Here is a 23,987-nt window from a genome sequence, read left to right as displayed (position 1 = left end):
AAAACAACAATAAGAGCTAACACAGTATTAGGTTGAATTAGGAGAATAATGGAATTTGGATCATGGGAAATAAAACTATTTTTTCAAATGTGCTCTCATCAGAGCAAGTATGATAATGAGAATCCTTTAAAATGGTTCTATTAAACAGAGTTAAATGGGATGGAAAAGTCTAATCTGAGTGCCTGCTTTGTAGCAAACATACTCAATTGTGTCACATGTAAAAGGAGAGACATGCATGCATATCAGTAGTTAGAACAAAATGTCACCATACTTTGTGAGATGTATGAGCCTAGAGCATGAGTTGTTTATTACCTATGCTCTGCTCTCTGTCTCTGGGAACCAAAAAAGAAGCCATCTATTCTGCCTGGGGTGCAGAAGTTTTCATGATCACTAGTTCCAAAGAGCTGAAACATTGTTTCTCACATTTAAGAACTCTGCACTTCAGGCGCTTCCCCGCCCCCCCCAAGGACCCAGTGCTTGCACTCTAATTAGAAAAGGGAGACTCTGAGTTTGGCACCGGCAGCCCCAGCTTCATTCATCAGTATTCCCTACATCATGCCATGAGTTCTGGTATTATCTATTCTGTTTAATTACAATTAAAGAAAATACTGGTATAATAAATGGGTTTATCAACTCCTACTGGATCATGACTCATTAGTTGAGAAATACTGCCTCACATTTTCTCTAAAGTTTCTACCGCCCCCAATACTTAAATTTTCAATTAATGTAATGATAGTCCAAGATATAAAATGACACAGAATATGAAGAAATAGGACTGCCTCCAGTGGTTCAGTGGATAGTTACTTTTTAATAAAAAGGTCAGTTTTTTTTTTTCTGTGAGCCCTGAAAAACAGTATAAATCATGTAAAATTTTTATAGACAAAGTATTTTTTATGGATGGTCTTTGTCATAAAAGTTTCTTTAAAGGTTTCTTTTTTTAATTCAACAGAGCATGCGGTAGCTATTAGTCTTCATCAAATAGTAAATGTAAATCTGAAGATTCAAGACAAAAAAAAATTGGACTAGAAAAATACTACCAACTTTATTTTAACAGTACTTTGAAACAAATTTTATAAAATTAAAAATCATTTTTTTAAAAATTCCCTGCCATTGGTTCTTTTATAAAACCCAAATCTTTAACAGAAAACATTTGAACTGAGATAATACTCAAATTAAAATCCTGAAAAAATTATAGAATGTTTTACAGAAATGATCTATCATTTTTCCCCCTGAATCCATTATCTGTGGACATGTGAAATGAGATGAGAATCTGCCTACCATTATATCTCTGCACTCTTTCTCTCCCTGACTCATTACACAAATCAGATTTAGCCAACAAGATAAAACATGTATATATTTATATAAACATGTATATATTTATATGCAAGTAATAATACATGTATATATATATAAATTTCTGTCTACTCACATTATAAAATCTTACCTCTTTGCTTTCTTCCAGATCTGATTCACTACTGAAGTCCTCTGTGTTTAAATTTTCAAAGTCAGATTCTCCTACAGCAATTGGTACAGTCACAGTAAGACTGGGATTGTTTATGAATGACATGTAATCACTTTCATCAATAATGTATTTTTCAACACTGCTGCCGGTTCCTATTCCACTTGTGGTTCCATTCACATCTTTAAGATAGTCAAGATCTTTTCCAATTTCTGTTGTATGATTGGACATACAACTGTCTTTTTTATTGTTTAGATCATCAAGTGGTTTAATTTCATCTAAAATCTTCTGTTTTCTAACAAAGGATTGTTGAATAAATTCGTATATTTTTCTCTTCACATAAGCTACTCCCTTGTGCATCCTGTCCACGGCTATTTGGAGATTGTTCATTTCATTATCATCATCCGTGGCTGCAAGATTGTCTGCACTAAATGAGCTCAGAAGCAAGGCCAGAAAGAGGTTCAGGACCTTAAAAATAGGACAGACATGATTATAATCTTACCCCAATGTAAAGAAGAGCAGATTGAGATCACTCACTCCTTGAAGTGTAGAGGAAACTCTAAGTTCTAACAGCTAGGTAAGAAAGAAACACCAGAGCACAGTGATTAGAAGCTGGGCAATCTGAATTTGTGATCTGGCTCAGGAGCTACTACACTCGACAACCTTGGGCAAAGACATGATTTCTGTGGGTCTCAGATTCTCCCACTTACAGAATGAAGGAGTCGAATGAGTTCATCTAAGGTTTTGCTATGTTTAAAAGTGTATGGTTATAAGAAAACATATTGAAATATGTACCGTATAAAAGTTCTAACCTTAAAAATCATTGATGTTTGCCATTATGCACTTAAATATATTCTATTGTTTCTCTTTTGATAAACGGAGATGTTGAGTTAGATATTAATTAAAACAAATCATTGTGATCCAGAACAAGAATCGGTATCTTAACATAGGCATTAACACTTATTTTCTTAACCTATTATATCTCTTATACTCCACTTTTGATTAATTAGGAGAACTGTTTGTAAATAATCTCTAATATCTCCATAAGACTGACACTTAATATATGTATCTTTTGGAAGGTACTAAATTTTTTCTATACTGTAAATAGTACTTCATGTTTTAAACTTAAGGGAGAGAAGAATTGATCAGTTACTCCATTTGGGTAATCTCAGGCATCATTAGCCCACCCTTATTTAACTGAGAACCATTAGAGAATTGATTAACATAAATTGGCTAACACACCTGCCACATGACCTAGAGTGATTGAACGCTATATGCCATGAAGAGGCAGGGAAATGGAAAAATCACTATGAATACTTAAAAGACACCACCCTTCAGTCCTATACTGACAAGTAAGATTAAGCGTTCTTTAAAAAGTTTTTCAGTTCTCCCTCCCTTTTCTCTGCATTTGTAAAATATTCCCAGTATATCCTTCTAGGCCTGTCTTTAATTCTCTATTAAAATGCATTACTAAATGTGATGAAATGACTGACAAGTTTGATTTGAATATAAAAACTGTAGGGTCACTACTATATCGCTGTGTGAGACCCTATGCATATGTAAAGCTAGACACTTCATAAATTATTAATCATAGTTTTTGTTTTGGACAAAATGGTCACCATTCTGTTATACTTTTAATCTATTTTTGAATTACATATCTTAAATGGGTACACACCACCAAGTTTCCAATCACCATGACCATCATGAAGACAGTAAGGCACATGGCTTGACCAGCGACTTCCATACAGTCCCACATGGTTTCTATCCACTCTCCACACAGCACACGGAACACAATCAGGAAGGAGTGGAAGAAGTCATTCATGTGCCAGCGTGGGAGCTCACAGCTGGTGGAGATCTTACAGACACAATCTTTGTAGCTTTTACCAAACAGCTGCATGCCGACCACGGCAAAAATGAAGACGATGATGGCCAACACCAAGGTGAGGTTACCCAGAGCCCCCACTGAATTGCCGATGATCTTTATTAGCATATTTAATGTTGGCCAAGATTTTGCCAACTTGAAAACTCGGAGCTGGAAAATAAAAAATATATATATTATTATGATCTTTTCATATATTGATCATGATTAATATTGAATCTCTTACAATATCTGTCCTGCCCTTGAACCCACTCAGGCTGGTGGCTAATTTTTGGACCCCCTAGGAAGAATCTCATTCTTCCATATTTTAACCAGGTAGATTGTTTTCCCTAAGTGTGAATTTTTTGAGATTACTTGGGGTCCAACTGTCCTTCATTTGTTTTGCGAATGTGGTTCTAAGGCATGCCAGACCTGACACTAATATTAGCATCGAATCACAATAATCTCTGTTGAAAAGTTACTTGTTTGTAAATAGCATGCAAAGTGACATCATATAGAGCCCCTGCTATAGGAAGAGACAAGTGTTTATTATTCATTAATACTCCTTTGGACCATTGAGATAGCTAGACGCCTGTATGAAAATTTTGGAGATTTCTCACACCTATAGTTATTTCCCTGATTTGCAAAGATATATATTTAAATCAGTGGTCATGGTAAGTAATCCTACATATTTTTCTCCTCTGATTTAGGCAAGGAGCATATTTTCCAGAGGTCCAATAAGGAATTTTCTGCATGCCCATCTTGGCTCTGATCACCATTTGCCATACAAAGGACTGTTTATATTTTTAAGTTACTATTAAAATGTGATATATTTTTATTAAAAACATTTTCTTGAATCCAGAAATATTAACTGTAGTCATCTCTAGAAACAATAGTTAGTAACAATGGCAACTTATTATATATTAAACTTCACTTATTATTTTAAATAATGTTTTTTTCTAAATAAGTGGAGATAATTTTTTTTGCATTCAGGGATAGTTTTGATGATGCAAATGTTACACAAAAGTTTAAAATGTAAATAGTTGTGTAGTAAAACCCATGAGAGTAGTAAATAAGAGCCCTGCTTGTTGGACAGGTTTTGTTTCTGTTGCTGGGGTTTTTGTTTGTTTGTTTTTTTACCAGTCGGAATGAACGGAGAACGGATAATCCTTCCACATTGGCAAGGCCAAGTTCTACCAGGCTAAGTGTCACAATAAACCCATCAAAGATATTCCAGCCTTCTTGGAAATAATAGTAAGGATCCATGGCAATAATTTTCAGAAACATTTCTGCTGTAAAGATCCCAGTGAAAACCTAAGATCAAAACAAAATTACTTTAATTCCATCATAGAACAAAATGTTTATGCTAATTTCCCCACAATGATCTGTTACTAGATGCATTTCTGTAGTAATTTATAGTTTATAAAAGAGCTCCCCTTTACTTTATTTCATTTTATTGCCACAGAAGTTTATAGAGTCACTAGTGCAGGTAATACAAACATTACTTTACCAGTGACTCGCCTGGCATCATACAACTAGAAAATGGCAAAACTAGGATTTGAGCCCCAATCTATTTTTAACTTCCATCACATCAAACTGCCTGTCCCTCCAGACTTTATGCAGCACAGGTACTCACAACATCTTGCCTCTGAACATTTTATCTATAAGCAAATTCCCATCTTCCTCAAATCTGATCATTATTATACACATATATCTATTACTATAATATGTGTGTTACTATTATCAATTTGTTAAGCATGTGAAAAAAGTCAGTTTACTTCCATGGTATAAATATCAAAGCTTTAAAACTGTAAATACTACAATGCAGGATGCTTTACATGTCTTGCCTTTTACCATCAAAAACCTTAAACCTCAAAACAAATACTATGAAAAATCCATACATTCTTTTAAAGTCCTCTTTCTTTCAGCAAATAAAAGCTAGTATTCCTAAATTGAGTCAACTGACAAACACTTTAATAATTCATGTTTTTTAAGCACAGAAGAGGAGGATTTAGGTGACAGTCTTTACCAAAAATGGCCTCACTAATCAAATAAAACACAAAATGGACTGCAGGTTTTCAATATTTGATGGTTTTGATATAGAAGAGATGGATAAAACAACACATATCCTACTTAGATCTTGGAAGTGGAAAAGCTGAACACGTTTTTGAGTTGTTATATTTTTGCTTATAATGATGATGATTAAGCAAAATAAAAAGATCTTACCCCCTCCCCTTTTTAAGCCTTCATCAGCTAGGGAATAGCTGCGCTAATATCATTTCAAAAAGCGTGTCCTTAAATTGCTTCTGCATCTTGAAAAAATTATAAATATCAATATTGACTTTTCCAGTAGTATTCTAGGCCTATGCCTATTGCTGTCTTTCTCAGTTTATGCTTTGACATAAAGGGCCATTATGGTGGGCAAAAAAGTAGGGTGTGGCCAGCTAGATATAATTCTTGTCTTTTGGGAACCCGGTGGTAGAAAGAGGGCTTTAAGCTATTATTAAATGGAAACAGTTTCTGAAACAGAACATTCAATTAGCAATAATCGCGCCTCGGATAAACCTCATTGGCTATGATACTGCCACTGCGCAAAGCTCAAACAGAAAATTCAAAGATTGAACACATTTACCTTCCAATATGCTTACCAAGTTTCCTACTGTAAGCACATTATTGAAATGTTCTGTCATTGGATAGTGCTCCATGGCCATGAAAAGAGTATTTAAGACAATGCAGATGGTGATGGCCAGGTCAACAAACGGGTCCATCACAACCAGGTTGACAATATGTTTCACTTTTAACCAATATGGTGAACAGTCCCAGATTAAGAATATGTTGGAAAATTTATACCAACAGGGTGGGCATTTCTGTCTGGATTCTTCAAGTTCTAAATTAAAAAAAAAAAAAAAAAAAAAGAACCACCAAAAGATATATTTTCATACACACATGTATTTATCTCAGATGCACTAGACTTGTTTTTCAGTAGTCAACACATTTTTATTTGCTAAAGAATCAATCTCTTTTGTACTTAAAAAAAAAAAAAAGCTATAGAATTTATTCTTTAGACACCTGAAGGTATTTTGTTAACATACACATAGAGATAGCACAGAATAGTATTTTTCTCATATGCATTGACAATATGGCTCAGCACTTGGCCTGAAGTGAATGGTCTTTTAGATGAAGTTTCAATAGGAACACGGGATGCAGAAATGTAGATACTGTGTGCAATCTTATGCTAATATCTGTCTAAACTGTCAACCTAAAGCAACAAGAGATAAGATAGGAATGAATATGAGTCAAGAATCATCTTTAAATTTGTTTTCTTGGGGCACCTGGGTGGCTCAGTCCATTAAGGATCTGCCTTCAGCTAAGGTCATGATCCCAGGGTCCTGGGATCGAGCCCCACATCAGACTCCCTGCTCAGCAGGAAGCCTGCTTCTCCCTCTCCCACTCCCCATGCTTAAGTTCCCTCTCTTGCTATCTCTCACGCTCTCTCTCTGTCAAACAAATAAATAAAATCTTTAAAAGTTTTTTGTTTTCTTCTGTGAAATGACCCACTTCTTCCCTCCAATCTTGAGAGTATTTAGAATGATGTTGAAGTTCTAAGCTAAAAGGAACAGAAGAGAGGGTCACTATGACTAATGAGATTAGCAAACCTAACAGAAATCCTTTATTCTGCATTTCCAAGGAATTGTCACACACAGGAAAACAATCTTTAGATTTCCAATATCATTGTGCTTAAGTAATCTTTTTAAAAAAGCTCCTAGACTATATGAGTATACTATAACAAATACTAACTCTTAAATAAGATTATATTCTCTTTAGAATGTCTTGTTTTCAATTTACAAATAGAGATATTTGTTTCAAGTGAGACAATATAAGCTTGATGAAAATAATTGAATGGAAATGGAATGTGTAACAAACCTTCTACTGTATTTGTTAAAATGCTGGCTATACTCATTGCTCGTTGCCTTTGGGAAGGATCTTCCAGAAAATCCATGGAAACATGGAAAGAACTTGACCTTCTCTTCCTCATCTCAGTCTCGGTGGTTGTTCCCTATAAAGAAAATGCTAATGTATTAAATGATTAACTTGAGCAATACGCTAAGAAAAGAACCAAGTGTGACACAGTGAATCTCATGAAACACATGCATCGTGCACTTTCGTATTTAGTTGGTGATGGCAGATATTGCTGACTTATTGTATCATTAACCTGGAATATCCAAACTGTCAACCATTTAGTCATACAGCAAAAACTGAGTTTTTTTAGCCTTCTAATTACATAATTTTATGAGACGTGATGTCATTTTGGTACAGTTAATAAGTCTCTTGAGAGACATATTGAACAGTTCGCCTCATTTCTGAACTGATCATATACAACAAACAACCTGAAAAGTCATACACGTGGTCAGGCATTTTATTTTGAGAAGGTAGGCATTTATTTTTCAAGAAATACAAATGATTACAACACAGGTAGCCACCATCTCATTTTCTGTACACAAGACATAGATGGTCATTGACAACACAAACTGTATGTGAGAAACACACACATGCTGCATGGACAACAGTTTCATCCAGGGTACCAAAGCAATAAGTCATCTAATTCTGACTTCGTCATGCCTCATCATGCTGATATATTTCCAAGTGAGTTACCCATCTAATAAGAGGCAGCCTGTGTTCAGAAATTCCTCATCCTCGTATACATCCACAAACACGTAACACATGTTTGTACAGACAATTTTTTATCTGTCTGTGTTAACAATTAATTTATGTCTCCTCACTTAGGTTCATTTTAAGAAGACCTATATCAGCATTTTTTTTTTTTCAGAAAGACATGTGTGAATACTGGAAATTTTAAGATAACAATGAAGCTATCTATGTAGGCACAGTGTTCTTGAAAATCTTCTAAAATAAGGCAGAGTTACAGTGAAGAATCTGTTGGAAAGATTTATTATACACCCTTTATACTTGAACAGAGGAATCATTCATTTACTTTAATATCAAAGCTTTAGAGGATGTCTTGCTATCTAAGCTCAGCATGGGTATATAGCAAATCCTCCAAGTGGAGGTAGCAATTTATTATTGTGTCTAATTTATTCTTAGCACGTTTCGTAAGTAAATGCATTCGGTGTTATGCAAGGGAGTGTTGAGGCCTTAAGCTTTAGTTGGTTAGTCTATTAAAGGTATTACAAGATGCAGGTGCATTCACAGCTTGACCAACCAGGAATCATTCTCAAAGGGTTCCATTCTGTAGAAACACTGGCTGGTGCAGCAATAATGGGCCAGCCATGCCTGAACTATTTAAAACTTCCTTACATTGTCATCAGTAGCTGGCTTATCTATTATCACCTCTGGCAGAAGCTGTCCAACAGGCGATGTAGGAACTGAAGGTCCACCAACCAAGGACACCACACCATTGCAATCCACAGTGCTGTGCATCTTCCCATTTGCTGGAAACACTGCCAGCATCCGGGAAGACCTACTGGTCTGACTCAGGTTACTGTTGCGCCGTTCTCCATGTCGTCGGGGCACAAACAAGGAGTCTCTCCGGCTCTCGTTATCCTCAAAGGTGCTGTGCTCATCATCAGCAAAGTCATTCTCCGATCCCACATCTTTTGCTCGCCCTCTAAAGCTGAAAAGGCTTGTTCTGCTATTTCGCCTTGGAGAAAATAGGGAGCCACGGATGCTCAACAAAGACTAAAAGTTTGAAACCAAAAAAAGTATAATCATATTAATATAGCCGTTTGAAATATGCTTTTAATTTTGCAAGATTAAGTTGAAGGCGATTTCAGTATTCATAAGAGAATGTGATCCATTCCTTTTGATTAACATTCTCATTTTATGTGCTCAAATTAAATCGGTTTTATAAGAGAAGACTTCTAGTCCTTGAGATTATGAATGGGAAGATAGATCACAACTTAAAGTTACTTAAAAAAAAAAAAAAAACCCAAAACCTGAAATCACCATTTTTTGCATTCAAAAGGAAATATCCTTAGCACATACTATGAACACCATCAACATTCAATAAACATTGGCAGCATGACCTTCACAAGGACACATTTGTTCTTCCCGCTCTTTTCTTTCAAGGAATCTCAACACGTTTCACAAATTGTTTTAGGCCATCTTCCTAAAATCAGTTTACTTTCATTATTATCATTATTTCATCTGTAAGGCACGGACTTCTGAAATTCAGAGTAATGTGTTTTTTGGTAATGTATATCACACCTGATATTTTCAGAAGCACACATGCTGGTTTATAAAGAAGTTAGGTGAAAAAAACAAAACAAAACAAAGCAAAACAAAAAAACACCACATAAAATAACCAAAAGAAGTTATCGATCAGCCAGTCCCTTACGCACATTTTTTGTTTGGTTTGTTATTATTTTCATTAAGGAGGCTGAGGAGCAGAAAGTATAAATGTCATTAGTTTCAAAAGGTATCAGCAGATAGTGTCAAGATGAGAATCCAGGTCTTCTGAATTCCAACCCAGTGTGACCCCAACTATAGAAAGCCACAGGCTTACATATATGTCGAGTCAAATTTTCTCATAGCTATGTGAAGAAAGTTAGGTTTAAATATAATAGACCTAGCAGTCAATTCAGTTGATGACAATTCATAAATCTGATTTAATTCTCCCCCTCTCTTCAGTGTTCTGATTTCCATCCATGCATCCTTTAACTCCGAGGTACCATACCTGGTGTGGGGAGGAGTACCTCTTTTCATACGTCAATCGGTTCCCTTCTATGGAGAAGCGAAACCCTTTTCTCCTGATGCTGTCTTCAGATTCAGACTTATGGAACTCATCCTCATCCTTCTCTTCCCCACCAGACTGCTCTTTCTGTTTCCTTTTCTTTCTCCGATTTCTTCTTTCCTTAGCACTCTTGGAGCTCAACTTGGAGGCTTCAGATGAGCTGTCAGAGAGCCCCCCAGTGGCACTAGGTTCTCTGGAATGCTCTGAGGCAGTGACAGCTGCTGCCTGCTACATTAAGGAGAAATGGTTTTAGTGCGGCATTGGAGACTTTATCTTTTTAAGCTCAAGTATTTTTAGCACATTAAAAAAAAAAAAAATACATTTAGCTGACTCAAGCTGATGGTCCATAGAAGAAACTCTGCAAGTACAAATGGGATTTTCCCCTCTTTCTATTTAATGAAGACTTTCAGGGTTAATGTGGTTTTATCTGTGCTAACGTTTATTGTGTTTATATTACACTGCAAAGACCACATATTCAAAAGGATCAATAAAGCATCAACAAGAACATAAACTTATATTATTTGGGGGGATTTGATTTACTCTAAAAATTGGTATTTAATTAACACTATCTTCTTTTCTCTGAAAAAGAAACTGTAGCATGGAAGAAAAGCTAAATGACTTAATTGCGGTCATATCTCAAGGTAGGAGAAACATGATAAAAAGGTGAGGTCCTCTTCCTAGTTATTGAAACCAGGCTGCCAAAATGTTATCAATCAAATTTATGGAAGATGATCAAATCCCTTCCTTGCCCCTCCATAATCCAGAAGACTGGAGAAAGGGCAGTCAACAGTTTCTACTAAGCAAAACAAGACATTCCTTTCTCCAAATACCATCTCCAGCTTCTTTAGCTCAGCACTGGTTCTTGCTGGACACATGAGAACAATGTTTTTGATCGTAGCTTGTAAGGGTACTCAGTTGGCACTTTTGGATCATTAATATTGTTCTCAAAGTACCCTCAATATAGGGACTCTTGCCAATAAAGTAATACTCCCCAAACAACTTTATTCTAAAGTAGACTCTTGTGTTTGTATACTGAGTGGAAAGCATGAGGAAAGATGAAAGTGATAAGACAGGCATTTTATTGTACGATGAGTACCAAGACCTCTCTATAAGAACAAACAATCCATAGGTCACCTGTTCTCCATAAAATTGGTGACTTTCATATGCCTGTTGGATACTGCTTTGTTACAGAACATTATAATACTTCATCACTTCCTTATTTATTATATATGAAAGGCAAGTAAACAATCATATTGAAGGCCAATATATTTTGGTTAAAGAAAAGGATAGACTATCTTTTAAAAGCCAGATGAACATCTTTTTATATGACAACCAATACTTTTTTCTGAGAAAAGATGGCTTCTTACAATTTTCTCTTAATGCCAGTATGCCCATTCTGTAAGTTTTTCACTTGAGAAGATTTAAAATCCCATTCCCCCTTTAGTTATAAAAACCTTAAAACATTAAAAAGGCATGAGAGAGTTCCACTGTGGTCAATATTGCAGACATGTTAGAAAAATTAAACTAAATGATCTATAGATGATCAACATATAGAAATAATTACTAATCTTTCATAGTACCAGCTTCTCTTAAGTAGAGTCAAACAATTATCCGTCTCTCACTTTCGCTCAGGTATTTTTATAACAACTGAAACAATAAAAAAAGATTTGTACCATGAGACAGGCCATATTTGATTTGGTGAATTTACCTGAGCTGCCTCTTGTTGCTTTTTAAGCTGTTCGAGCATCTGCTGAAATTCAGCCTCTTTCTGTTCTGCCTCTTCCAAGGTGGCCTGATTCTGTTCCTCATAGGCCATGGCCACCACAGCCAGGATCAAATTTATCAGATAGAATGAGCCCAAGAAAATGACCAGCACAAAAAAAATCATGTATGTTTTTCCAGCAGCACGTAATGTCTGAAAATGAGATCATTAAAATTATTTTTTGAATATCACTTCATGAACTAGTGGCTTCAACTTTCAACTTACTTGTGTGTCATGTAGGACTCCAACATAAATAATAATTATGATGGTCACACCCCCTTCTACCTCTTTGTTTCTTTATCCTCTTCCTCTTCCTTTTCTCTTAACTCATGCATTCACATTTTGACCTCTAGGAGGGAATTCTTGGACTCACCAAGAATAAAATAGAATCAAATAAAATACAATGAAGATTTCATCAAAGATCTGAGCCTGTGGTAAAAGTTAAGGAAGACATCAAAGTTATCTTTCTATGTCTGCTTATTGATTTTCATCTCCTGCTACCTGAGGGTACAGATGGGGCAGAGGGGCAGAGGGGAAGATGTACTTGTAATTGAGAAGAACTGTGTTTGAAGAGGGTGGAAAATAGGTTTTGGGCCAAAAGGAAATGAGAGAGAATTGCTAGCCCTGTCATCACCATGATTACTGTGTGTTATAATCAATAGGATAAAGGAATTCAAATCTCCTAATTTCAATTTCCATTCCTTTTACTATATAATACTGTGATCTGGATTTCATAACGAAGATGATTTTCTTATATGCTTCTGCATAAATGTGGTCTATCTCCTCAGATTCTCACCAGTTGGTACAGATTTTCCCAGAAGTCCTGAGTCATCAGTCGAAACAGAGACAAAAAAGCCCAACTGAAAGTGTCGAAGCTTGTATAGCCATAATTAGGATTTCTACCAGCTTTCACACACACATATCCTTCTGGACATTGACTATAGAAGGGACAAAAGATAGTATTACAAGAAGTTCTGCTAACTTTTTATATTCATAGCATGCTATACTTATAACACTGTCTACCCAGGAAAATTGGCTACTTTAAGGGATAGAAGTTATCTCAAGGGATAGAAGCATGATAAATAAGTAACATATTTCCCAGCTTTTGACATAACATAGTTTTACTTATCTCTTGATGTCATCATTAAAAAAATGCGTAGTACTTTTAGTAATATTTTACAAAACTATTTTCTGTTGATAATTAGCATTTTAGCACACTCTAGTTCATTTTCCCTATTATGAAGCCTCTAGAGTTGCCTTCTAGCTCACATACACTACTCTAAGGGACACAGCATTAAAGTAAAAGTATTATTCCTTGTTTTATGAAGCATAAAAGTTTGCCTAATCTTTGAATAATCCCTTACTTTAGAATTAATATTAATTATAACAAATAAGTATTAATAAAGTATACACATACACAAGCACATACAAATTATTGGCTTACCCTGCATCAGAGCTATTTCCACATAGTAGTGCATCCAAAACACCCTCCAGAAAATAATGATATCCTGGTCAGAAAAAAGAAAGTCAAATGATGAGCAATTTGCATTACATTGCAAAATGAAAGCAAGATCAGGCCCAACTTTTAGGATTCATAGAATAATTTAAAATACATTATATAATTTATTCAAATACACAGGTATTTGCCACTTCTTCCTCTAAATACTAGATATTGTACTATAAGGATTGGACACTTAATAATAGAAAGCATTTGTTCTTTGTGAATGTAAAATTAGTTATAATCACAGGTGCTAGCAGAAAAATTTAAGAGGTATCAGTGTTTTCCCACCACCCTTGTGAAAAAGAAAAAATTCATTCTGTAAAAATAGATAAGCATGACAGATTCCTTTGTTTTTCAAAAAGACCACACATTTGAAAATAAAGGGATTGTATCTTTTCTTTCTTCTGTATATTTAAACACTATAAATATTTAAGTTAATTTTAATTTACATTGTATCAATTTCCAGGATATAGCAGAGACAGCTTATAGCAAAAGGAGCATAAATCTGCTAAAAAAAATGTAATGGAAAGTGTTAAATAGTAAAGCTAAAATAATTACTAGGGGTGACTATTACCTCAAAGCTTTCTTCCTCTGACAAATTCCTTAGATTGTTTTAATATCAAGTTGAAGTATCACTTCTTTCGTGAACTGTTCTTTGATATTCCCCACTTCCTACCCACTAAAGAATAGCAAAATTAAGAACTCTCACTGTGTTACCAGTAAATATGTAGCTACTTCCATTACTATTATACTCATTGCCCTATATTGTAATTATTTCTTTACAAATACTGTTACTCCTGAGGGTTGCCGGGGGGAGGGGGTTGGGGAGAAGGGGGTGGGATTATGGACATTGGGGAGGGTATGTGATTTGGTGAGTGCTGTGAAGTGTGTAAACCTGGTGATTCACAGACCTGGGGATAAAAATATATGTATATAAAAAATATATGTTTATAAAAAATAAAAAATAAAAAAAAAAAAAAAGAACTCTATTACTAAAACAAAACAAAACAAAACAAAACAAAAAAAAACAAAAACAAAAAAAAAAAAAAAACAAATACTGTTACTCCTTGAAAGAAAGTCTGATCATTAGTTATTTCCATATTACTATTGCTAGGGTCCAGCAGCCTTTCAATAAAGTTGATTAAATAAATAAGTGAAATGATGACAAAAAGAGAAATGTATCAAATTAAATCATCACTTTAAAAATCTGAATAAAGCTGACAATGTTTCTTTAGTTTCAGGTGTACAACATAGTGATTCCACAAGTTTCTATGTTACGCTGTGTTCACAACTGTAGCTACCTTCTGTCCTGACACATTGCTAGTACAGTATCATTGACTATTTTCCCAACGCTATGCCTTTTATTCCTGTGACTTATTCACTCTGTAACTGGAAGCCTGTGTCTCCACTCCCCTTCACCCATTCTGGCCAACCTTTCACTCCTACCCCTCTAGAACCAATACATTCTCTGTATTTATAAGTCTGAGTCTGTTTTTCATTTTCTTATCCATTTATTATCATATTTTTTAAGATTTCACCTATGAGTGAAAGCAGATGGTATTTGTCTTCCTCTGTCTGACTTATTTCACTGCTTAGTGAAATAAAACCCTCTAATTCCACTACTGAGTATTTACTCAAAGAAAATGAAAACACTAATTTGAAAAGATATATGCATCCCTATGTTTATTGCAGCATTATTTGCAATAGCCAAGATACGGAAGCAACCTAAATGTCCATCAATAGATGAATGGTTAAGGAAGATGTGGTGTACACGCAAACACACACACACACACACACACACAATATTATAAGCTGTAAAAAAGGATGAGATCATGACATTTAAATAATAAAGTGTTTTGTTTTGTTTTAAGATTTTATTTTTCTATTTGTTAGGGTGAGGGAGAGAGACAGAAAGAGAGAGCACACAAACAGGGAGCAGCAGTCAGGAGAAGAGGAGAAGCAGGCTCCCTGCTGAGCAAGCAGCCCAATGCAGGATTCAATCCCAAGACTCTGGGATCATGATCTGAGCCAAAGGCAGATGCTTAACAGACTGAGCCACCCAAGCATCCCTATAATCCCTATAAGTTTCAAGAAGAAAAATTTTGGATTTTATAAAAAGAAATATTTTCTAGATGTTAAATTTTCAGAGAAATTTATTCTATGCATAGTTCTATAGTGGGAAATACTTCCATTGCTTATGTCTTTACTTCTTCTAACATAGACAACTAAATTTGGATAGTATTTCTTAAATTTCAATTAAAATGAAATGCAGTGAAAGAGATATGATGAGTTTTTGACATCAGGTATTTATAAATGAAGTTTTAGCCATTAATGTCAATGATCTAGAAGCTTAATCTGAAGAAAAGACAATTTTCAGTTATAAAGTTTATCTTTTTAACCAATTTGATTTTCTATTACTTTAAAGGACAAGCCATTTTATTTACATTTGCATTCAACATAAAATCATCTTTTCAACAGATGGAGCCTTGTTAGGCAAAAAGAAAAGTACAAGTTTATAGAGCTGAAAACGCCTCCGATATTTAGGATTTCTCTTACTTTGACTATAAAAGAGAAAAGGAATCTAGCACATTTTCACTAGAGAGAATAAACCCTAAGTGACATCTTCATAGTTAGTTCCTTGATTTCAGATGAAGAGAAAAAAAAAAGATTTCAGAGAGTTGGTGACAGAAGGAGACATATATGAAGTGAATAAGGGACAAGTATTTTTCTTAACCTAGAGATCTGTAACTACTTACAAATTATTTGTTGGCATATCACTAATGTCATGAAACAATTAATCTGTATCTTCCAAGGTATTTTCTAGATCTCTGACTATAAAAAGACACCAGGTAGTTTTTTTTATTATGCTATCACGACTTCAAAAATTATCCAACTACAAGTAATTTTTCATGACTAATCTTGTTTTACGAAGCAGTCACTAAGGTTTATTTCTTGTTGTTTTTTTTCTAAGTATTACTCATCACCTTAAAATAATAAAGATATAAGCCCATCTAAAGACTAAGTTTTATATATTTAATACTTTTCTTTAAAAAAAGACATTCCCTTTCCCCATGAATTATATTCTGTGCCTGCTTTTGAAACATTGCCACTGGCAAATACGAAAAGTAAATAAAAGAGAAAATTTTACTTACTTTCTTTGCAGCTGAATTTTTCAGCCTCCCATATAATGATACCATAGAAAATGGCATTTAGGAGTCAAAATTAGAACAGTTATCAATAAAATAATTAAGTGTATATGCAAACCATTGGTGTGATGACTAAGATCACAATCTATTATGCAATCATTTTCAGAAAATTTTCTATGCCTTGGTGGGAGGCAAATCAACAATGAAAAAATAAATTTACATAACAAAAATTCTTACTTGTATCTTGAATATATGATTTCCAGTCAAACTCAAAGCGAGTTTCATTGACAAGTGTGCCATTGTAATTCATAGTTACATTCCTCTCTATACTGTGTTCCTCCAGGGAAGCATTGGTGGGAGGCCATTGCACACATTTATTCCGCAGGTTACCCATGAACAGCTGCAGCCCAATCAGGGCAAACACGCTCAGACAGAACACAGTCAGGATCATGACATCGGAGAGCTTCTTCACCGACTGGATCAGAGCCCCCACAATGGTCTTCAGGCCTTAAAGAAAGAAGGCTATGACTATGAAGATTTAGAAGGTCGGAAAGAAACAAAACTTCACTCGATTTTCTTGAAACATGTATTTCATGCATCAGTCTGAAAATAATTATAATGCTAGTGGAAAAACAACAATTCATGGAAGGCTAAAGTGCTAAGGAAATAAGCTCTGGAAACGTAATGATCCAAACATTGAAATGTTGAGAGAAAATAATGGGAGATTCATGGTCTTCATGAAGCCTATATTAAGGAAAGGCTCTTGTATTTCTCATTTTTGCTAATGAAACTCACCCCATACATTCATTAGGGTCAGTTATCAGTTTTATAGCAAATTACCTGAACACATATTCTTAAATGCTTATTTATAAAGAGAAAAATTTTGTTACAATTTTGTTATAATTATAATTTGTTATAATAACCACATATGTGGTGTATGTGGTGAAAGTGTATGACTACACCTTCAGATAATAAATCCTTTATGCAGACTCATGTTACTCTTTATTATCTTATTTCCTTTATTTTAAAACAATATTAGGATTTATATTATACATACATCATCATCATCAATACCTACAATGAACAAGAAATTACAAATTGGTACATTCATTAGAGACCAAATCCTTGGTACAATTGACATAGAGAAAAAGAAAACAAAACATGACATGTCTAAGTACAAATCACGCACGGACTATATATTTCAGTATCTCATTAAAAACACTATTAAACTCTTAGGCTGATAAAAAGTAGAAAAACATAAAAAACTTAAGTCCAAAAAATAAGAATTATTTCCTGTAAAGCACTTGATTTTGATTATGATTTTGATTACTTTATTATGATTCTTGGTTTTCTGTAATGTTGCCAAGCAAAGAAACTGTCTCTGAAAATACTTGATGGGTCAGTCCCAGTTTTTAACTTAGCTCTCACCTGGAATGACTGAAATTGTTTTCAGTGCTCGGAGAACTCTGAATGTTCTTAGCGCTGAGACATTGCCCAAGTCCACAAACTCTGTCACGTATCTGTAATAGGGAGTTCACACACACAACACAATAACAAGAAACAAAGAAAGAGTTGTAGGTACAAGGAGCCTTGTGCTTCACACCAATCACTCCTTACCTGTAATTACAGAAATAGTTTTCAAAGCTCTCAAGACTCTGAGAGTTTGAAGAGCTAAAAAATTGCCTAGGCTTACAAATTCTGTTACATACCTGTAGAATTAAATCAGAGTTATTCAAGGTTTAAGCAGGGTTTATATTATTTTCTTGGCCCTTTTATGAAGATCTTCTTGGTAACTCAGAATGATAATTTTGTTTTCTTAACTGATGTAATTTAAATCTGTTGGTAGATGTAAACTTCATAAAGTATATAATCCTGTTGCTCTTTTGGCAAGCAATATAACCAACATCATGTGTAACTATGGAGAACTGAGTAAACAGAAATAATTCTTGGCTATAGTTTCAGGGTTTCAGTTAAAAAAAAAATAATAAAAGGCATGAAATCATCCAAGAGAAATCAAACAGGAAAAGGCAGATTGCCTTACTAACTATCTGGACATGAAAAGGTTTTTCTAGTGCAACTCCTAAGAGAAAGTTAGGCAAGGTAAGAACAAGATTTTTTGAGGGCTTTATGGTGCCCCTGGAATTACTGCTACTTTAGTCTCAAAAAACCATTGTCTCAACATGCTTTCTTTGGAACTGTAGCCAGAAGGAATGAGGAAGAATGGGCTTACCCTAACTAGCTATGGAAATAAGATGAGACAGGCAGCATTTGGAGCCCTGGGTATGTCAGCCCTGCTTCTCCTCCCATTTACCCCATTAGGCCTACAAGAAGCCAAGAAAATCAGCTCCTGAAGAAATGGTGAGGGCAGGTGGACGCTGACCACCTTCCTCCACACTAATTTCACCTACTCATCAATGGCCTTCGATTACTCCTCCGAGTCTCTCCTTCCTTGGGCAAGTTTACTACTAGAAGAAAAGGAAATGGATAGAGAAATTGGGCATATTTCTGAGTGCATCTGGATGGGAGATGAAGACAAGGTTTAGGTTGAGGTAAAGACAATAGGAAGAAAGTCATAGAGGGAAGGAAAAGAAGAAGAAAGAAATGGGATCTGGTGATGAGTAGGAAGAGAGGGAGGACGTGTCTGCTGATAAGTCTTCAAAACCAATTTGTTGATGAAACAAAAATTTAGTCTATTAGATACATAATATATAAAACACCTTATTTTTTCCTATTAGTTTTATCTGTCAAAATGTTTTGATGCTCATAGATGTTTAGATTCCATTATTCTACCACACTAATAAAAGAAGGCAGAGAGAGGGGCATCTGGGTGGCTCCGTCCGTAAAGCATCTGACTCTTGATTTCGGCTCAGGTCATGATCCCAGGGTTGTGAGATGAAGCCCCACATTAGGCTCCGTGCTCAGCATGGAGTCTACTTGTTCCTCCCCCTCCCTCTGCTTGCAGTCTCTCTCTCTCTCTCAAGTAAAAAAATAAGTAAATAAAATCTTAAAAAAAAAAAAAAGAAGACAGAGAGAATACATAATATAAATAAGGTCAATAAAGATTTGTGCAGCCAGCAGTTGTTTGTAGCTGTGATTTTTAGAAGCACTTTCACAGATATATTATGAATACACCTGTGCTTTCATATTATGTGCATGTGGAAGGGGTTTTGAGTGTGTTGAACAAGTGGCATGTATGAGGTTTGCTGACATGTTTGTTCCACGTGGAAATTGTAACTTCAGCTCCCTGCAGAGGTTGTATGCCACTTTGACTCCTGTTGTGCTAAATAAGATCAGGAGTTTAAATGTATAAATCACACCAAGGTATTTTTCAGTTAAAGCAAGCTTAGTCTTTAAAAACAGAAGCACTCATAGAAAGCCAAATTGCATTCTATTTTACAGTTTCAAAAAAGGCACTTACGCAAATGTAATGACAGTGAAATCAAGCCAGTTCCATGGGTCCCGAAGAAAAGTAAAGTCTTCTAAACAGAAGCCCCTTGCAATAATTTTTATAAGTGATTCAAAAGTGTATATTCCTGTGAAGGTGTACCTGGAGGCAAGTATCCAAAAAGAATTGATAAAGCAATGATTTTCTCTTATAGTATATCAATTTCTTACCACTCTGTCATTGGAATAGAGAAATATTAAAAAAAGAATCTAAGCAAGTTGATGTTATTTTCATTGAAATAAACATACCCTTAAATTTAAATTCACTCCCTAAGATATAAAGAGTTGTTTTTAAAGCGAGCAAAAGGCAGAGTAAGAAATACATGCCTAATAAAGTCTATGTAGCTATTGTCTGAAATGTCTTAGCATTGACATAAATGATTAGAACCTCCTGAAAATTACCAGTACATTCACAGATGGAGTGGCCAACAAATAATATTGCAGAAGCATAAAATGATTTTCCTTTAGAAAGTAAAAAGCTAATTTCAGTCATGTTTTATAAATGAGAGAACAGTGACAAGTTAGCAAGTCTTGTGTTTTTCTCTTTCTACAAGATAAGACCATTAACTAACTTGGAAAAAGGATTTTGTTAACATCAAAATAGGATAATTCTAGGGTCATAAGTGGTAAAAATTTAATTTAGAATGAAATGTTGGGGTAACTCAGAAATTTAGATGTTTCCAAAGTTTTGACCTTCTACTCAGAATTTAGAGAATCAAGTCACAGAAACCAGGGGGCCTGAAGATTGATGAGTCTCACATGTTAACTTCAATACTTCAGGTATTCTTTGTATGTAAATTTTACTATTTCCTGTAGGATCGGTGTTTCTTTCAGATTGGCTCCAACTTGGGAGTGTCCAGGAAGGGAAGGGGCTCTTGGGCACACCCTCGTTTTCAGGGTTAGCAGCTGCCGAGCAAGAGTGGTTAGAACCTAGGCAGGGCGCAGGCCCTGCAGGACGTAACACAAACCCAGCCTCTCTGCCCTCAGAGGAATCCCAGATCAGAGTCCTCAGTGCAGTTAGTAATGCTTCTAGTTTTTGGAAACTTTCACTTCAGTTAGTTTAGCAAGTAAAACTTGCTTGAATTACAACTTGAATTTTCAAGCTGTAAAATCCCAAATTTGGGGATTTTTTTTCAATGAATTTTTTTGATGACAATGCTCGAAACTGACAGAGGCCTGACATAAAGTAGATGTGCCTGATGGCGACGAAAACTTGAAGAAGCTCAATATTGTCTTCTTATGGCCTGTGTAACAGCCCCTGTTGAATTCTGAACTCACTGACTTCATCTGGAATTTAATGGGAATCAAGATCTACCATATTGGCTCATTTCCGCAATGGCTTTCAAAACATTTGCTTTGGCCGCTGTAGATCCTAAAGGAAAAATGGTGAGTGTCCAAGGATGATGGGATTCTGATAATCATCAAATATAGGTGAAGGATAGGTATTAGATTTAACACCAGCAGCCCTGAGGGCCAATGTCATTTGTCTTCCTACTTTGTACTTTTGCTTAGAAATGGCTATATAAGAGTATTATATATATAAGATATATATATATACTATATATACATATATATATGTATAAAATACTCTTCAGTTTTGTTTGGAGGTATAGTTTCAAAATCTTAAATATATAGATACAGATATACATGTCTCTATGTCTCTATATATTTATAGCTACACACACATACACACACACACACACACACAAACACATACTCACATAGTAGGTGGTTTAAATATAAGTTGAACTTACTCTACATTCTTTGTCCAGTCAGGAGGGTTACTCATTGTCATAAACACACAGTTTGTCAAAATAGTGCACATGATGAGCATGCTGAATAATGTAGGTAATTGTTAAGGAACACACAAAAGAAAATCCAAATCCATGTATTATATTATATAAAACACTGAAAGCTCAAACTGTAGTTTGGCCAAGATGCAGTGACTCATACATTGCGGGCAATTATCTAATTTCTTTAAATTTCGGTTTTGTCATCTGTAAAATGTGGGCAATAATATCACCCTCACAGAGTAGTTGTATAGATGAAGTGAGATAATGTATGAGAAAGCTTTATGTAAGTATCAAATGTTGCTTTTGATACTATTATTGAATCAGTATGTTAACCTCCCAGAGAACTTTGGTGGGGAAACTGCCATCTGGAGCGGCACAGATTCTGAGCAGAGAAAACTGATCTGAACTAATTTGAATCTGAACTAATTCAGGTGACTAAAATAGTAAATTGTGAAGGAAAGCACACACATGCAATATGTAATTTCTTAAATACTTGTTATAGAATAAGTTCGATACACGAAAAAATATGTAGTCCAAGTACAGCACAGTGCTGAGTGTGGGGTTGTTCTATTTTGACGGAGTTTGTTCAAGTGCAGCCACATGAATATGAGTCAAAGTGAAAATTTCAGAAGGCCAGGACTTAAAGTGATATGAATGTAATTAAAATTCCACATAAAAGTGATCTTGGGCAAGTCATTCAGCCATTCTTGCCACAGAATCTCATGTCTCCACTGACTTTCCTACAATGTAGCTAATCAAGTATAGACCTCATCAGTTTGAGGCACAGATTACATGAGTTAAAATGTGCAAGGTGGTTGGCACAGGCCTAAATGTTCCTAGATATGATCCAAGTGTTAGCTCAAATAAATTACTAAACATAACAAACTATGGAGCTGAAACGGACCTTGAAAAACACCTAGTTTAATCACTATATTTAAGAAATCAGAGAAATAAGACCTAAGCTCTAGAGAAATTAGATAACTTGGCTGAGCAGTAGAACACAAGTTTCCTGCCTTCATATCCAATATTCTTTCCAGTACAGTTTACTGCCAAAACAAAAATTTTCCATTAAGTGAAAAAGGAAGTTTTCATCAAATGACCACATGATGGCACTAGGAGTACAAACTAGGATAAGGTAACCTCCACAAATGTAAAAATCTTGAACATAGAATTATTATGTTTTGAAACTTTTACTGTTAATAAAATTATATTTATACCACTAAGGAATCTCTTGCTATCAGGTTAAAAATAGAATGGTCTTTTCAGATTTAGAAACTTTCAAAAAAAATCAGGTAGTATGTGTTCATGAAAATTACAACAGTAGTTTTATATTTATTTTATATAATAATAAAATAAAATAATAATAAATAAAAATATTTATTTTAGAAATAAAGTTTTTTTGCCAGTGAATATGAATAGATGAATTTAGTTGGAGTCTGTTTTTAACACCAATGGAAATCACAAAGTCAAATCCCTAAAGACCATTTGGAAATATAATCTCAGCTTCTTTCATTAACTTCCAGAGTCTTTACTAAGCAATCAGTTTTCCATGACAGTCATAATTCGATTATTTAAATTTGAAATTCAGCCAATATTCCAGTATTTCCTCATGGATTTCATTAGGAAAGATCAAGAATTAACTAAGTATTGGCCAAAGCCCCCTGACATTCTTCCATAGAAAATAAACTTAAAGGTTTATTCTAAGATACACTAAGGTGCTTTACATAATAGATATGTCTAAATTTGGCTCTTGAAATAGATTTTTCTGTTATTATATCATTATTCACTGCAAATTCTAGATAATCACAAACTTTGTACAAAGATGATAAGGATAAATATGGCCACCTTACACTAGATTTGTAAGACTCAATACGTGCAAGTATTTTTAAGATATATATAGGAAATGTTACAGACTGATGTAGAATATATATTTGAAATATATATATATGATATTAAAGACATTGTAAGTTTCAGTGTCACCCATATGACTAATAAACTGTAAGAATAAGGCTTATATGACAAAAGAAGATACAAAATGAGTGATTAAATCCATAGAGTATGGACATTTCCCGAGCCAATTTTATATTTAGCTACAAAGCACTTACAAATTTTACACACAAATAGTTAATATTGATCACTTGAAAAGGATATGAATGTACCAAAATCTTAATAGCTATTTTCCTAAGAGGATTGAAGGGAGTTAAAATGTACAGGGCAGAGGTGGCACTGAACCGGAAGATGGCCTTCCCTTTATTCAATACTATAAAAGTCTG

At 34.7% G+C, this 23,987-nt stretch overlaps 1 protein-coding gene and 1 pseudogene across 6 annotated transcripts in view; both read right to left on the bottom strand.

Moving 5' to 3' along the window:
- SCN1A (sodium voltage-gated channel alpha subunit 1) overlaps positions 1-23,987 on the bottom strand; it is a 149,233-nt gene that overhangs the window by 48,878 nt on the left and 76,368 nt on the right. For 4 of the 6 annotated variants that reach the window (XM_059167125.1, XM_059167124.1, XM_059167129.1 and 1 more), the window contains exons 3-17: positions 23,867-23,984; positions 21,676-21,766; positions 19,896-20,024; positions 17,906-17,997; positions 16,715-16,984; positions 13,275-13,338; positions 12,627-12,768; positions 11,777-11,983; positions 10,012-10,296; positions 8,634-9,014; positions 7,242-7,374; positions 5,966-6,204; positions 4,458-4,631; positions 3,135-3,491; positions 1,445-1,927 (exon numbers count right to left, since the gene is read on the bottom strand). In XM_059167125.1, the coding sequence (XP_059023108.1) occupies positions 1,445-1,927; positions 3,135-3,491; positions 4,458-4,631; positions 5,966-6,204; positions 7,242-7,374; positions 8,634-9,014; positions 10,012-10,296; positions 11,777-11,983; positions 12,627-12,768; positions 13,275-13,338; positions 16,715-16,984; positions 17,906-17,997; positions 19,896-20,024; positions 21,676-21,766; positions 23,867-23,984 (3,165 nt within the window). The remainder of the gene's footprint in view (positions 1-1,444; positions 1,928-3,134; positions 3,492-4,457; positions 4,632-5,965; positions 6,205-7,241; positions 7,375-8,633; positions 9,015-10,011; positions 10,297-11,776; positions 11,984-12,626; positions 12,769-13,274; positions 13,339-16,714; positions 16,985-17,905; positions 17,998-19,895; positions 20,025-21,675; positions 21,767-23,866; positions 23,985-23,987) is intronic. The other 2 variants (XM_059167127.1, XM_059167128.1) reach the window with 2 other exon arrangements.
- LOC131828277 (U4 spliceosomal RNA) lies at positions 5,850-5,916 on the bottom strand (annotated as a pseudogene).

Source organism: Mustela lutreola, chromosome 3 (assembly GCF_030435805.1).
Source record: "Mustela lutreola isolate mMusLut2 chromosome 3, mMusLut2.pri, whole genome shotgun sequence".
NCBI lineage: Eukaryota > Metazoa > Chordata > Mammalia > Carnivora > Mustelidae > Mustela > Mustela lutreola.
The sequence above is the reverse complement of the archived record's forward strand: the minus strand, read 5'-3'. Positions and strand labels throughout refer to the sequence as shown.